This window comes from Nannobrachium achirus (assembly GCF_963921795.1).
Source record: "Nannobrachium achirus genome assembly, chromosome: 7".
NCBI lineage: Eukaryota > Metazoa > Chordata > Actinopteri > Myctophiformes > Myctophidae > Nannobrachium > Nannobrachium achirus.
In genome coordinates, this window is record NC_137816.1 from 66756767 (window position 1) to 66774504 (window position 17738).

The window sequence follows — 17738 nt, forward strand, 5'->3', positions numbered from 1 at the left end:
ATTGGCAGATCTTCAAGGCAGGGTTGTCCCCTTAGTCCTCTCCTTTTCGCACTTTCACTCGAACCCTTGGCTCAGACAGTGCGTCAGTCTGCAGATATTACTCCTGTTTCGATTAACAACACACAGCATCGCATTTCCCTATATGCTGATGATATTCTACTGTTCATTGAGAATGCACCACAGTCAATTACTCACGTCCTTCAAATTTTTGATCAGTTCAGTTCCATTTCCGGCTACAAAATTAATTGGACGAAGTCAGCCCTTCTACCTCTAAATGATCAGATGAGATCTGCTATCCTGCCGCCCATAATCCCAGTAGTAAGCCAATTCAAATATCTTGGCATAGATATTTTCCCCTCTCTTCAGGCTATTGTTAAGAACAACTATGGTGACACTCTAAATAAGATTTGTCTTGATTTAGATAGATGGTCATCTTTGCCCAACTCTCTCCAAGCTCGAGTTTCAATCATAAAGATGAATGTTCTTCCTAGGGTTAACTTTGTAAGCTCTATGCTCCCTTTGCCACCACCGCCGCAATACTGGAATAAGCTTCACTCTTCGATATCTAAGTTTGTGTGGAAAGGGAAACGCCCTCGTCTTAAACTTTCTCTATTACAACGTGCTAGAGATGATGGCGGCCTTTCATTGCCCAACTTTAAATTTTATTATTGGGCCTTCACGCTCCGCCCCCTTTTAAATTGGTTTAACCCAGCAAATAAGGTTTCTTGGAGAGAGCTTGAGGAGAGTTTAGTGCAGCCTGTTGAATTGAGAGATCTTATCTATTCAAACATAACTACACATCAATGCAAAGTTCGCTTTGGACCTATCATTTCTCATTTAGTGGCAGTATGGAGGGCAGCTGAAAAGATGTGTAAGATTGATTGTAAATGGAACTTATTTTCCCCAGTGTTCAATAATCAAAGACTTTTAATCGAGGATCGCCCCATTCGCTTTCCAAGGTGGAGGGCTAAGGGGATTCGTACATTAGGGGACTTATTTGATAGAAATGGTTTACGACCTTTTCGAGATTTGTGTGACATCTTCAATCTGCCTGGAAATACCCTTTTTTTCTACTTCCAACTGAGAACGTCCATGAGGACCTACGGGGTCCCATGGCAAGCTCCCCTTAGATTGCACCCCTTCCATGAGTTTATCTGTGATGGTAACAGAACAAGAGGTTTGGTTTCCACCCTCTATGGTTTTTTATTAGACTGTAGTTATGGGCCCCTATCTGTTGATACTGTTTGGAGGAATGATGTACCAAATTTGGACCCTGACTTTTGTTGGGACACAGTATGGTCTAACATTAGGCTATCTTCTAGAAATCCAGACCATCAACAAATTCATTTAAATTTTGTTCATCGGACTTATTTAACTCCCCGCAGACTATGTGCTATGAGGATTTTGAATAATCCCAACTGCACTCTCTGCGCCTCAAATAGTATTGGTACCTTCCTTCACATGGTTTGGGAATGCCCAAATGTGTCGTCATTCTGGAATATGGTTGCCTCCAAACTTTCAACTATTTTTAGTATTAATATCATATCTTCTCCTTCTTTATTTTTATTAAATGATGTCTCACAGTTGCAACTAAACAATATACGCAAGCGCATCTTCTTTGCTGGATTAACGGCGGCGAAGAAGATGGTAGCTACGCGGTGGAAACCTCCTCATACGTTAACGTTTCGCCAGTGGGCCTTGACCTTTCTAGATATAGTATATTTAGAGCAGTCGATAGCAAGGTTACACGGAGCAAAAGAAGAAAACATTAATATGTGGTCGGACATTGCAGATAAGCTTAAGGCTATGATTCAAGAAATCACTATATAGTGGTAACAGCCTAGCACAGGCATGCACTATTGTACATTCCGTGTTGGTCCGGGGAAAGGGGGTGGGTGGGTTTTCTTTTCCTTTTCTTGTTTTGCTATTGTTTGTGTTGTTTGTCTGTTAATTGCATTTTTCTTTTGATTAATGTTTTACTTTTTCTTGTTCTATTCATATGTATGTCTCTAATTTCATGTTATGGAAAATAAAAATAATTGATAACAAAAAAAAAACTCTGTGCTCCAGGTTAATAAACGCGCCCGGGTGGGCTTTATCCTTCCTCTGCCTCCTCCTTGCTGTGCATTTGGGTCAAACACACACCAGTCGTAACAGTAGGATCTGACCACCTAGACCCAGCCAGCATGGCAGAGAAGCCCCCACCTCTCACACCACTCCAGGCCCAAGGACAAGTTTTGGATCAACATTCCCGCCTGCTGTCCGAGGCATCCACAGCCGTTTTGCGTATACAGCAGGAGCTCCGGGAGGTTTCTACACTCCAGCAGTCCCAGGCCACTCAACAACAAGCCCAGGTTAATGAACTTACTTCTTTAGTTAAGAATCTCACTGTCCAGGTTGCTGCGCTCAACGCACAACTCACTTCATCCCCAGGCCTTTTGGCCTCCGTTTCTGTCCAGCCTGCCCCTGTGCCCAGCCGGGAGCCTCACCTTACTGCCCCGGTCCCCTATGATGGTACTTTTTCTCTATGTCGGGAGTTTCTCATGCAGTGTGAGTACGTGTTTGATCTTCAGCCTAGCATGTATTCCACCTCCCCCGCCCGCATAGCTTACATTACTAACCTGACTACTGGGAGGGCACGCCGTTGGATTTTCTCTAGTCGTGAGGGGTCTGCATTCTACATGCAGAATTACAAGGACTTTGTTTTGGAGTTCAAAGCTGTGTTTGACCACGACGTCCAGGGGCACGACGCCGACACAGCTCTCTCTACTCTCAAGCAGGGCTCTAGCTCTGTAGCAGATTATGCCACTGAGTTCCGCATCCTCGCCGCCCGCTGTGATTGGAACGAGCCTGCACTCCTCAGCACGTTCCTTCAGGGTCTGAGCGAGCCTACGAAAGACGCCCTAGCCGAGAGAGAGAGACCCACTACCCTGTCCAAACTAATCTCTCTCTCCATCTCCATTGATGAGCGACACCGTGAACGTAAGCGTGAGAGGGCATCCCAGCATTACGTTGCTTCCAAGCCTATTTCCTCATTCCCCACCAGTCACACTCGGCCTGAGCGAATTCCATCTGCCGTCTCCTGTCCCACAGAGGAGGACTGCATGCAGCTGGGCCAGATCCGTGTGACTTCCAGGGGTCGCTTATCACCAGCTGAGCGCAAGCACCGCAGGCTACACGGGCTCTGTTTGTATTGTGCCAGCTCAACACATACCGTTCACTCCTGTCCCATTCTCTGCTCCAAGGTGTCCTCTCCACAGACGCCAGGGGGCGTAGCTTCTCCCAGTCGGGGTTTTCGGGTGAGTCGTCTCTCTACTCCCCAGCCCCTCACCGCCAGTCGTGCCAGTTTCCCTGTCACACTCGCCTGGGAGGGACAGTCGTTCACAGTTCCAGCTTTCATCGACTCCGGGGCCGATGAGAGCTTTATTGACCGCCAGTTTGCCTTGAAGTTGGGAATCCCGGTCTCTGCGCTCCCGAGGCCTCTCTCTGCCTTCGCGCTGAATGGTCACTCCATGGGTCCTGTCACTCACCGGACCAAGCCCCTCACCCTCACTGTCTCGGGAGACCATGTGGAGGCCATACGCCCCTACGTCACTCACTCCCCGGGCACTCCGTTCATCCTGGGCAGACCCTGGTTGGAGCGTCACACCCCCCACGTCTGCTGGAGTTCGAGGCGCATTCTCAGCTGGAGCGCCGCCTGCCAGGTCTGTTGCCTCCAGCCCGCCTCGATCTCCGCCCAGGCTGAGCATTTTTCTGCCCGTGTTCCTTCCCGTCCTAAGGGCCGTCGCCGACGCCGGGCACACCCCGACGTTTCTCGCCAATCGCCAGGTGGCGATCCCTGGAGGGGGGGTCCTGTTACGTCCTGGCCCTCACTTGGCACTGTGGCACCCTCTCGTGGCACAGTACGTCACAGCAGACCTCTGAGTTCCAGATATCTGCACACCAGTCTCCCATTGGCAATCTCCTCACCTGGGCCGAGTCTGCAATCAGCTCCTGAGTCTACAAGATCCTGGCCAGCACACAGCTCTGCGTCAGATCCTCACCTTTCCACTCGTATGGTAAAGTACAACCTGCAGACTAGCTTTCCCAGTTTAGCAGAGCTTTAGACTGACTTTATAATTAGTGGCATTGCCCTTTAATTCTTGTGGATCTATTGCTGACCGTGCTTCTCCTCTCCTTCCAGTTCCTCAAGACCCCGGACCGAGTTGGAGCTGCAGCGGCGCCCACTACCCCCTTTTTGCCCCCCTCGTGCCTTTAACTCTGTGCTCCAGGTTAATAAACGCGCCCGGGTGGGCTTTATCCTTCCTCTGCCTCCTCCTTGCTGTGCATTTGGGTCAAACACACACCAGTCGTAACAACACCTGGTGGCTTGGCATTTGAAAAATAAAAATAATATATCGTCATGGCACTGACTGTGTTCTATTCGTCTGTCATTCAATGTTATATGAGATACTTAAATGGTTTCCTGTGGAAATAAGCTTAGTCTTTTCATGGATCTCCTTTTAGTAGACCTTGTACCAGTGAACTGTACCGTCATGAAACTGTACCTTTTCCTATGCAAACGTCTAATAAAGTCTTCAATCAATCAATCAAACATGTTGTATTTCAGTGGTTGTGTTCAAACAGGATGTGACTGTTTTACATTGAAGTTTCTTCCAGGGCAGAACGACCATTCATTCCCCAGAGTATAATCTGTCAGGATTCCTTGTTCCCTGTTGTCTCATTCTGAAGGGGTCAAAGAAAGGCTGTTTTATTGTATTCTTTACCCTGCACGTCTGGTTACATTTAGTAATGTGAAATAAGGCTGAGTTATGTGTGTTTTGTTCAGAGCACACACCTGACAGAAAACTGTATGGATTGCATTGAAGGTGATGGGTGTGAGGGAGCACCCCACCCTTCAAGCAATATTTGAGGAAAGTGTAGTTAAGAAAGCTAAGAGAATAATTGCTGACCCCTCTCATGTCCTTCACTCAGAATACGAACTGCTACCCTCTGGTAGACGTTACAGAGTCCCAGTTAAAAACAAGAAAAGACATCTGAACAGATACAAATACTCATTCATTCCCATATCTGTTACTCTGCTAACTCAGGCTGTTAGTGTAATGTAATGTAATGTATGCACTAACTTGACCTGTATGTCAGCGCTGTGTGTTGTGCACTATTCGTTGTAATTTACTTTATTTCTGTCTGTCTTGTCCTGTTGTATGTTATGTAGCAGCCTGCATGTCCAAGACAAATTTCCTTCAGGACCAAATAAATTAATCTTGAATCTTGATTCTTGATCTTGTTGATATTAAATATTGATGATAGTTAAATAAAATGGTGTAAATGTGATGCACACTGTATGTATGTGACTTTTGTTGTGGGGTAGGGAGGTAGGGGGAGGTAAAAAAAGAACATGGTAATAATAAGCTCAGTGTGCCAGTGCTGTGATGGTGCAAGCACTCACCCTGGCAGAGCTTGGCGATGCCAGTAATGATGATGACAATGAGAGCTGCCACCTTGGCATAGGTGAAGACGTCCTGCACCCGAGTCCCCCACTTCACATACGCAGCGTTGATGAACGTGAGCAAGCCTAGGAGAAGAAGTACCAAAGATCAGCGTTGATGAACGTGAGCAAGCCTAGGAGAAGAAGTACCAAAGATCAGGAGTGCTTCCTCTGATTGCTGCCACTGATTGGCAGTGGGTGCTTTAGCTCTAAGGTACAACTGAACTCAAGGATCCACATGAGTGGAAAAAGCAGCACACCACACTTTTAGCCATCACTGCTCCCAAAACAGTTTGTTTTGTATTTATCATTTCAAAAATGATTTAAACTAGTGAAAACAGCCGATCTACAAGCACACAACGCCGTGGGATATTACGTTTATTATTTCTATCCTATATAAATGGATTCATATTGAATTGTATTTTTAAACTTGCTCTGAAGAAGGCTTCACGCTGAAACGTGTCAGCGTTCAGGACAAAATGGAACTTAATATCTGAGCCGTCTTGTATTTTCACTCTGGTGTGCTGCTTTTTCCACTCATGTGGATCCTTGAATTCAGAAGCACCAAAGAGTCAGGGAGGGAAACAGAGTAGAGGGCAGTGTTCAGCATAGGCCTATTTTGATTTAGTTTTAGTTATAGTCTTTTGAATAAAAATGTAATTTAGTTTGAGTCATCTGAAATGTTATAGTATTAGTCTAGTTTTAGTCGACTAAATTTACAAGCTCACAAGTCACAAAGCGTCGCAGAGCTTGTAGATCGGCTTTTTTCAGAGCGCAACAGCCGAGCGCAACCAAACATAAAACGACTTGTCTTTTAGTTATACTGGATCTCTTCTCCATTAGTCCCTCCCTAACATAGTCTAGTTTTTATTTGTTGATGCAAATGCATTGTGAGCTTGTAGATCGTCTATTTTCAGCTGATAGAGACCATCACAGTAGACGCATTCAACACAATATGGATTTTAGGCACACAAAACAAAGTTCAATTGAGATAAACCTCGATCAACCTCAGTAGTGTTGTGTTTCAGATAGCCCACTGTTAAGTGAGCAAACAGCTTCATGTACATTTGTTTGATATGACAACAATGCACAATAACCAACATTAAAGAACTTCATATTTTAGGGTTCATATTTTAGATTGTAATTAGAGAAAAGAAAAAAATGAGTGTTGCAATGTTTTCATTTACTGCTTTCTAGCGTTTTAGCAATTTTAATTATTTATATTTCAGTGGGTGGTAGCATGCGTACATGCGTAAAATATGTATTTTTAGACACACAATGAGCCCATACCCAAGATGCACCGCAATCGTTCATGGGCAGATGTGCTAGTAGTGTTACTGTAAATAGTAATAAAGAAATCTACAGCTTATTGTGTCTAAAAAGACATATTTAGCCACTTGTAAACATGCCCCCCACCCACTGAAATCAAAATCGCTAAAATCCTAGAAAGCAGTAAAAAAAAAGAAAAATGTGTACTTTAACCCATTTAGGGTTAGAATTATTGAATGCTTTAACCAGTGAAAAATAGCAGATATACAAGCTCGCTGCGAGCTTGTAGATCCACTATTTTTGAAAAAAGTCGTAAAAATGTGTGCAAATCTATGTGCAAAATATATGTATTTTCAAAGCGAACGTTTGTAACTCAAATTTTGCTTATGGGTGGTCCCTGGAAGTTAATATTTTGAGATGGTGGTCCGTGGCCAAATAAATATCATTTTGGGGGTCCTTCACATGAAAAGGTTTGAGAGCCACTGACACAGTAGTCTCTCAAGAACAGACTAACTGAGCTCCAGTTAAGTGAAAAGTACCTTTTCTTTGACGATGGCTGGCCAGATTGCTGACATAGAAACACAGGTTTTTCAAAAAGTCTTAGAAGGATTCAAAAGACACTTATAGAATCGGGTCACAATTCTAATTTTCATGATTTTTCAAAAATAGCAGATCTACAAGCTCGCAGCGCAGCACTCGGTGCTGCGAGCTTGTAGATCTGCTATTTTTCAATAGTTAAAGCATAAAATAATGAGAATATCGACAAACTGTAGAATTATGTAAAAAGAAGAAGCAGAGGGGGTGCTGAACATAATTCAGTAAAAAAATAGGACAAAACTGAATATCAAGTGACATGAGCATAAAACAAACATCCTATCACAGATCTTAACTACACTGGACACTGTATAAAAGCATGCTATCTCATCCCTAATGGCCAACCTCCCAGCCCTTAGGGGGTTGAAAGGACTTCACTGAATCTGAAATTCTGAATTTAAATCCAATACACTTAACAAATCCAAATCCTAACTACTTGGAGCTGGTTCCAAATGGACCTAGCTATTGAACCCCTGACCCTAAATTGGATGGTGCTATTTTAAAAGATTTTTTTACACATTTGAAAACTTGGAATGGGACTTTAAGTACCTTTTGATGCCAATGCTTTTGTACTTCTACACAAGTACATTTTGAATTCCAGACTTTTACTTGTGACAGAGTACAACTACAATCGCAGCATTGATTCTTTTACTTGAACAAAACGTCTGAGCACATCTTCCCACCACTGACTGCTACTCACATATGCACGCCGCCGCAATGAGCCGGGCCGCCACGTACGGTGGCTCGCAGGTGGGGAAGAGGGGCTGCACCAGGTAGTTGGCGAAGGTGATCGCTATGACGGCCTGGCTGGTGGGCTCGATGATCAGCAGCGACGTCCACAGGCGGATGAAGGCTATGAAGCCGCCGAAGGACTCCAGGATGTAGGCGTAGGAGGCCCCCGACTTGGTGATGGTGGTGCCCAGCTCGGCGTAGCACAGAGCGCCCACCACGGAGAAGAGGCCGCCGATCGCCCAGATGACCAGCGACAGGCCGTAGGAGGCGCTGTAGAAGAGCACGCCCTTGGGCGACACGAAGATCCCCGAGCCGATCATGTTGCCCACGATCAGGCTGACGCCGTTGAGCAGGGAGATCTCCTTCTTCAGCTGCATGCTCTCCTTGGGCCGGTCGTCGTCCGGCCGCGCCGGGGACAAGCTGTCCGAGCTGCTGCTCAGCTTCTTGGTGTCCCCGTGGCCCTCCATGGGGCCTCCAGCAGGGGCCCGGCTGCTGCTGGCTGGAGCCCGAACAGGGGCCCGAACAGGGGCCCGTCTGCTGCTGGATGGAGCCCGAACAGGGGCCCGAACAGGGGCCCGTCTGCTGCTGGATGGAGCCCCAACACGACGAGTGCAGGGCTGTGACTGTGGATAGATGGATAGATGCTGTAGATCAGGGGTGGGCAACTGTGATGACGGCGAGGGCCACTATATTTCCACACTCACTCCAGAGGGCCACATTACATATTGCTACGCCCTACTTTGTCATTCTAGTATCTCATACAAAAGAAGCAAAAAATAGCCGATCTACAAGCTCAAAACGCATCGCAGATCGGCTATTTTTTGCTTCTTTTGAATTGGAATCCTGAATAACTTTTTGTTGTCTCCACCAGCCGAAGGCTGAGGGAGAGTATGTTTTCCCCTCCGTCCGTCCGTCCATGCGTCCGTCCGTCCGTGCGTCCGTCCGTCCGTCCGTTTGTCCGTTACCAGCTAATCTCCGGCGCCGTTGGCCCGGTCGCTGCCAAACTGTGCACACACACTCCCTCGACACCAATTCAGAACCTCTGCCCCAAATATTTCACATGGGCCTGTTCTAGCGCCACCAGGAGGCCGACTTTTGCAAAACTAACTTTTGCCAGTACTCCTACAGATTTTGTCCAAAAATCACGTAAATCAGTAGACAGTATCTCTACAGTCATGTGATCGACATGGATGTGTCAGATTTTCCATATTCCATCCTGATTGGCTAAAACTGGCTTTCAAAGTTTGCAGGATTGGTCAGTTTTGAATAAAATGCCTGAAATCCTGAACGCAGTCTGCGATTTTGGTGAAATTGTGCATGCACATTCCCAATAGGCAGAGGAATAAATGCCACTTAAGAAAAATCAAATCAGCCTCATGGTGGCGCTATAACAGGCCGATTCATGTTTTCACCTATAACTCCACCGATTAGTGTCAAACTTTGTATGCGCACTCCTTAGAGGCCAAGGTAAAACCTCTCCCCTGCATTTTTTACATCAGCCTTTTATAGCGCCATCAGGAGGCCGACTTATGTAAAACACATTACATGCCTGACCTGGTGGAGACCTGTGCTCGGAAGAGCACTGCTTCTAGTTATTTTTTAATTGGAATCCTGGAATGTAACATTTTGATTTAATGTCAAACACATTTAGTGATATACTCATGTTAACTTTATGAACTTAAATACAAATGCATTGGACATAACAAAATACATTTTAATACTACTAGTCATTAAGCTACTAATATTGACTGAAGGAATTAAAGCAGGTCATGTTTGGAATTGTAATCAATAATAAATCGGTATTCCAGTATTAACCTGTGGGCCGCACTAAGTGAAGGTGGGTGAAGAGGGAAAATCAGTCGCCCAGAGTTAAGGGTACAAAGCTGCAGGGGAGTATGTAAAGAAAGAAAAAAGTACTGTTGTGTACAGCGAAAAAAAGAAGAAAAAAAAAGAAAAAAAAAAGACATCAACTATACAGAGCAGTCATAAATTTAGCAGGTAAAAAAAGAGAAAAGATTCCGGACCCTGGCTGCCCGAGATGTAGCCAGACCCCAGCCTCATTAGGCCACTTGTTCTGGACATGCCCTAAGCTGGAGAACTACTGGAGAGAAATATTCGATATGCTCTCACGTATATGTGGAACAGAAATAACTCCTTCTTTCCACACAGCCATTTTTGGCATAATTCCCCCCGATTGCTCAGTCACACCTCCTCAATCGAATGCGGTGGCATTTGCCTCCTTGCTGGCTCGCAGACTAATTCTTCTTAATTGGAAATCCAAAAAGCCGCCCTCTTTCTCACAATGGCTGAAGGAGGTCCTCTCCTTCATACCGTTAGAGAAACTCAGGTATAAAGTCAAGGGAGCCAGCAAGAACTTTGTCCTAGCTTGGACCCCTCTTATTGCCTTTGCTGAGGAACATCCCTTTAACTAAATATCAGATTGTACTGTGCTTATCTACTCTGTCTTTTTGAAGCCACTGTTGTATGAAGGTGGCGGGAGTTGTCCCTGTCCAAGAGTGTAATATCCTGTCCTACTGCTTACGTTTGTTTTTGTTTTTATGTTTTGTTTGTATATTGTCTGTTTTCTGTGTTTTCATTTTAGCCTAGGGGGGGTGGGGCGGGTGGGTGGAAGGGGTTGTTTGTATGTGATGTTGAAAAATTTGAAAATTGAAAAATAAAGTCATAAAAAAAAAAAAAAAAGAGAAAAGAAAAGAGAAAAGAAAATAATAATAAAGTCTCCAGAACAGTCAATGCTACATAAGTGTCTCACTGTCATCACGTCATGACACGAATAGTAATACTTATAGAACTACTTATCAATGCAGTGCCAAGCAACAAAGGAAAAGTGACCCTAACCAAAAAGGTGTCCTTACAGTCATTGCTACATAAGTATCTCATCATTACACAAGTAATAATACTTACTGTGGACACTCTACTGCAGCCTCGGATCCGACAAGCTCTGGAACGAAGCAACCTGCCCTTTGGAGACACAAAAAGAAAATCAATAAAGAAGGGAAAGGAGTAAAGAGAGAGTAGATTTACAGTGACAGCTGTGCAGCCCAGCCCCTTCCCTTGACCACATCATCGTGCCTCCTCCGCCCCAGGTTTTGATGCTACTGTGATTTGAGATGTGACATTCGTACTCTAATATGACAGAGAGTGGCGTGTAAGAGTGATGTCATGCAGCAGGGTGAGGTGCAGGAGAGAGAGAGATGGGAAAGGACCTGTATGTACAGGAGGTAGTGTAAGGAGGAAGACAAGAAGAAACCAGGGTACACCAGGTTCTGGAGTAACGATGTTCTAATCTAGCTCTTCAAACAGGGATTCTCAAAGCATGTTGTATGGCCCACTTCACGTCAATGTGAAAAAGAAATGTATCAGAAGAAATAGATATTATAGAAATGACTCAAAATCCAGTATTCTACCTTTGAATGAATGAATGAATGAACACATGAATGAATGAATGAATAGTTTAATTTGAATGAATGAATAGTTTAATTTGCACTTTTCAGTTGATGCTTCATATGGGTGGTTTATTTATTTACAGTTGATGCTTCATATGGGTGGTTTATTTATTTCTGGAGCAAAGTTCTAAGATTTGCCTGTGGGCATTCCAATACAAAAAATAACTATGACTGATATTGTTGGGATGACTCTTGATGCTTTCACAATATATTTACACATCATCAGCCATGTCTCTATAATAATTATATTTACACATCATCAGCCATGTCTCTATAATAATTATATTTACACATCATCAGCCATGTCTCTATAATAATTATATTTACACATCATCAGCCATGTCTCTATAATAATTATATTTACACATCATCAGCCATGTCTCTATAATAATTAAGTGGGTAAAGAAGGCAAATAATGGAACGGGATGGTGTTTTCTGCTGGTGTTTCAGTCCGAGTGTATCAAAGGGTGCGTTCGGAAATGCGCACCGGGTGTGTGCTCAGTGTAGTGAGTGCCTAAACCTAACCCTAATCCTAACCCTAACCTCAGTAAAACTATGCCTAAACCTAACCATAACCCCTAACCCTAACCACACCCGGTGCGCATTTACGAACGCACCCTTTGATACACTCGGACTGAATCACCAGCAGAAAACACTCTCCCATAATGGAACATCTAGAACAGACAGGTAAGTAAGAAATAAATCATGCCCAGTGTGAAGTGAGCGGTGCTATTTATGAGTTAATTTCATTTAGCGTCACGCGAACTTGGCCAATGTGACCCTGGGAGTACAACAAACTTTGGGCACTTTGTGCAAAGATGTAGGCCAGATGTAGGCCTCTGCAAAGATGTAGGCCAGATGTAGGCCAGATGTAGGCCTCTGCAAAGATGTAGGCCAGATGTAGGCCAGATGTAGGCCAAGCTTTGCGTCCCGTGACATGACCCTGGGCGTACAACAAACTTACGACAAAGACAAATGTTGGAGCTTAGCTCCTTCCAGGAGCACCGCTCAAACCTTAACTCACTTCACAGTATTGCAGCCATCCTTTAAACCAGGAAAATACAACACTTAAAGGAGTAGTTCACCCCCAAAATGACTTTTTCTATTGATTTCTCATGCCATGGAGAGTAGAGAGTTCACAATATTCTTTGTTTTTTGTCACATTCCTAAGACAAAAATTTGATTCGAGTAAATTTACCCCCCATTGATTCCGGAACGAATGGGGGTACATTTATTGTTATCACATTTTTGTTTTAGGAATGCGACAAAAAACTAAAAATATTATTGAACTCTCTCCATGGCATGAGTAATCAATAGAAAAAATGTCATTTTGGGGGTGAACTACTCCTTTAAGTCTCATATTGCAATGTATCCACCTGTTTCCGCGGGAGTTTACTGGAGATTATTTGGACCTGTTTGGACCACACTTCCGGTTTAACAGTAGACATACAAGCTCACGTCGCGTCGCAGATGCAGCCCGTTGTGAGCTTGTAAATCACACTCGGCTGCGGCGCCGGAAGCTCGGTACAGCTTGTGCGCAATGCACTATGGGGCGTTGGAAACTCGTGGATATAATACAGATATAATTACTCAGACCCCAACTTTATATAATTGACTCTGGTTAAAAAGAAACACCTGGATGATCTCCCTGGGTGAGCAGCGATAGAGAGAGAGAGAGCAGACTGTAACATTATGTGTGGTAGATAAGGTGAGTGGAATGTTAACAATGTACTGTACAAGAACATCATGATTGTATGGAAGGGGCCAAAAAACCCTCACATTAAAGGAGTAGTTCACCCCAAAAATGAAAAGTTTTCTATTGATTATTCACACCATGGAGACGTAAGTTAGATAATATGTGTTTCTATTTGTCGCATTCCTAAGACAACATTTACATTTTGATTACAGTGAATTTACCCCCATTGATTCCGGATGGGGACCCGAATGCATTTGGGTCCCCATCTGGAATCAATGGGGGTACATTTATTGTAATCAAAGATTGTCTTAGGAATGTGACAAAAACCCAAAAATGTTGAACTCAAGTCTCCATGGTATGAGTGATCAATAGGGAAGAAAAAGTCATTTTGGGGGTGAACTACTCCTTTAATGTGTATTGTGCATGAGTGTGTGTGTGTGTGTGTGTGTGTGTGTGTGTGTGTGTGTGTGTGTGTGTGTGTGTGTGTGTGTGTGTGTGTGTGTGTGTGTGTGTGTGTGTGTGTGTGTTTGCAGTGCGCAAATGATTAGTCATTCATTCCCCCGGGCTATCACTCACTATACTCCATCTGCTGTGTTGAATCTTCTGACCAGATGTTGACAACAGGTAGAGCTCTAATATCTAACGGAGCTCAGCTTGTCCTGAGGGCTTTCTTCCTCACACCTCCCATACACACCATGTCAGCCCTGCTTCACTCATGGACAGGCTCTCCTCTCCAGGAGAATGTGGTGTCACATATCCTGTGATAGGGGTGACCCTAGTGTATGCTTGTGGTGTCACATATCCTGTGATAGGGGTGACCCTAGTGTATGCTTGTGGTGTCACATATCCTGTGATAGGGGTGACCCTAGTGTATGCTTGTGGTGTCACATATCCTGATAGGGGTGACCCTAGTGTATGCTTGTGGTGTCACATATCCTGTGATAGGGGTGACCCTAGTGTATGCTTGTGGTGTCACATATCCTGTGATAGGGGTGACCCTAGTGTATGCTTGTGGTGTCACATATCCTGATAGGGGTGACCCTAGTGTATGCTTGTGGTGTCACATATCCTGATAGGGGTGACCCTAGTGTATGCTTGTGGTGTCACATATCCTGATAGGGGTGACCCTAGTGTATGCTTGTGGTGTCACATATCCTGTGATAGGGGTGACCCTAGTGTATGCTTGTGGTGTCACATATCCTGATAGGGGTGACCCTAGTGTATGCTTGTGGTGTCACATATCCTGTGATAGGGGTGACCCTAGTGTATGCTTGTGGTGTCACATATCCTGTGATAGGGGTGACCCTAGTGTATGCTTGTGGTGTCACATATCCTGTGATAGGGGTGACCCTAGTGTATGCTTGTGGTGTCACATATCCTGTGATGGGGTGACCCTAGTGTATGCTTGTGGTGTCACATATCCTGTGATAGGGGTGACCCTAGTGTATGCTTGTGGTGTCACATATCCTGTGATAGGGGTGACCCTAGTGTATGCTTGTGGTGTCACATATCCTGATAGGGGTGACCCTAGTGTATGCTTGTGGTGTCACATATCCTGATAGGGGTGACCCTAGTGTATGCTTGTGGTGTCACATATCCTGTGATAGGGGTGACCCTAGTGTATGCTTGTGGTGTCACATATCCTGATAGGGGTGACCCTAGTGTATGCTTGTGGTGTCACATATCCTGATAGGGGTGACCCTAGTGTATGCTTGTGGTGTCACATATCCTGATAGGGGTGACCCTAGTGTATGCTTGTGGTGTCACATATCCTGTGATAGGGGTGACCCTAGTGTATGCTTGTGGTGTCACATATCCTGATAGGGGTGACCCTAGTGTATGCTTGTGGTGTCACATATCCTGTGATGGGGGTGACCCTAGTGTATGCTTGTGGTGTCACATATCCTGATAGGGGTGACCCTAGTGTATGCTTGTGGTGTCACATATCCTGTGATAGGGGTGACCCTAGTGTATGCTTGTGGTGTCACATATCCTGATAGGGGTGACCCTAGTGTATGCTTGTGGTGTCACATATCCTGATAGGGGTGACCCTAGTGTATGCTTGTGGTGTCACATATCCTGATAGGGGTGACCCTAGTGTATGCTTGTGGTGTCACATATCCTGTGATAGGGGTGACCCTAGTGTATGCTTGTGGTGTCACATATCCTGATAGGGGTGACCCTAGTGTATGCTTGTGGTGTCACATATCCTGATAGGGGTGACCCTAGTGTATGCTTGTGGTGTCACATATCCTGATAGGGGTGACCCTAGTGTATGCTTGTGGTGTCACATATCCTGTGATAGGGTGACCCTAGTGTATGCTTGTGGTGTCACATATCCTGTGATAGGGGTGACCCTAGTGTATGCTTGTGGTGTCACATATCCTGTGATAGGGTGACCCTAGTGTATGCTTGTGGTGTCACATATCCTGTGATAGGGGTGACCCTAGTGTATGCTTGTGGTGTCACATATCCTGTGATAAGGTGACCCTAGTGTATGCTTGTGGTGTCACATATCCTGTGATAGGGTGACCCTATTGTATGCTTGTGGTGTCACATATCCTGTGATAGGGGTGACCCTAGTGTATGCTTGTGGTGTCACATATCCTGTGATAGGGGTGACCCTAGTGTATGCTTGTGGTGTCACATATCCTGTGATAGGGGTGACCCTAGTGTATGCTTGTGGTGTCACATATCCTGTGATAGGGGTGACCCTAGTGTATGCTTGTGGTGTCACATATCCTGTGATAGGGGTGACCCTAGTGTATGCTTGTGGTGTCACATATCCTGTGATAGGGGTGACCCTAGTGTATGCTTGTGGTGTCACATATCCTGTGATAGGGGTGACCCTAGTGTATGCTTGTGGTGTCACATATCCTGTGATAGGGGTGACCCTAGTGTATGCTTGTGGTGTCACATATCCTGTGATAGGGGTGACCCTAGTGTATGCTTGTGGTGTCACATATCCTGTGATAGGGGTGACCCTAGTGTATGCTTGTGGTGTCACATATCCTGTGATAGGGGTGACCCTAGTGTATGCTTGTGGTGTCACATATCCTGTGATAGGGGTGACCCTAGTGTATGCTTGTGGTGTCACATATCCTGTGATAGGGGTGACCCTAGTGTATGCTTGTGGTGTCACATATCCTGTGATAGGGGTGACCCTAGTGTATGCTTGTGGTGTCACATATCCTGTGATAGGGGTGACCCTAGTGTATGCTTGTGGTGTCACATATCCTGATAGGGGTGACCCTAGTGTATGCTTGTGGTGTCACATATCCTGTGATAGGGGTGACCCTAGTGTATGCTTGTGGTGTCACATATCCTGATAGGGGTGACCCTAGTGTATGCTTGTGGTGTCACATATCCTGATAGGGGTGACCCTAGTGTATGCTTGTGGTGTCACATATCCTGATAGGGGTGACCCTAGTGTATGCTTGTGGTGTCACATATCCTGATAGGGGTGACCCTAGTGTATGCTTGTGGTGTCACATATCCTGATAGGGGTGACCCTAGTGTATGCTTGTGGTGTCACATATCCTGTGATAGGGTGACCCTAGTGTATGCTTGTGGTGTCACATATCATGTGATAGGGGTGACCCTAGTGTATGCTTGTGGTGTCACATATCATGTGATAGGGGTGACCCTAGTGTATGCTTGTGGTGTCACATATCCTGATAGGGGTGACCCTAGTGTATGCTTGTGGTGTCACATATCCTGTGATAGGGTGACCCTAGTGTATGCTTGTGGTGTCACATATCCTGATAGGGGTGACCCTAGTGTATGCTTGTGGTGTCACATATCCTGATAGGGGTGACCCTAGTGTATGCTTGTGGTGTCACATATCCTGATAGGGGTGACCCTAGTGTATGCTTGTGGTGTCACATATCCTGTGATAGGGGTGACCCTAGTGTATGCTTGTGGTGTCACATATCCTGATAGGGGTGACCCTAGTGTATGCTTGTGGTGTCACATATCCTGATAGGGGTGACCCTAGTGTATGCTTGTGGTGTCACATATCCTGTGATAGGGGTGACCCTAGTGTATGCTTGTGGTTTTCCCTGCATGCCTGAGAATACTGAGAATGTTATAAGTGCTTTTCAACTGCCGGAGATGAATGTGTGATCGCTGCGTGGCTCGCAGCCTCGCACGCACATTCATGGTTCCTGGTCTGTAATGTCTGTCTATCAGTATCTGTTTTAGTAGACTGAACAACACAGTTCAGTGTGTAGCCATGCTTAAGAAAGACAAACATGAAGAAACAGGAAACACAAATTAGAAGTTGACCTCTCAGTCACATAATGACTTCATACAGGAGTCATTAGAGTGACATAGCCCTAGACCAGGGTTCCCCAATAGGCGGCCCGGCCCGCGGGCCATTTGTGGCCCGCGGGGGGCTACTGTCTGGCCCACACCAACCCCAGTAATAATGGTGGTATAAGAGCAGCAACAACACTAGTATATCGTCGTTGTCGGGTGGAAATCTCGTATCTTC

The 17738-nt window shown here is 45.3% G+C and overlaps 1 protein-coding gene across 1 annotated transcript in view; it reads right to left on the reverse strand.

The window, feature by feature from the left end:
- Positions 1-8469, reverse strand: part of slc7a6 (solute carrier family 7 member 6) — a gene marked incomplete at its 3' end in the record, with an annotated part of 29046 nt that extends 20577 nt beyond the window's left edge. Inside the window, exons 1-2 of the mRNA XM_080729729.1 lie at positions 8052-8469; positions 5450-5575 (exon numbers count right to left, since the gene is read on the reverse strand). Of these exons, the coding sequence (XP_080585855.1) occupies positions 5450-5575; positions 8052-8460 (535 nt within the window). The 5' untranslated portion in view covers positions 8461-8469. The remainder of the gene's footprint in view (positions 1-5449; positions 5576-8051) is intronic.
- Between the last annotated feature and the right edge of the window lie 9269 nt (positions 8470-17738).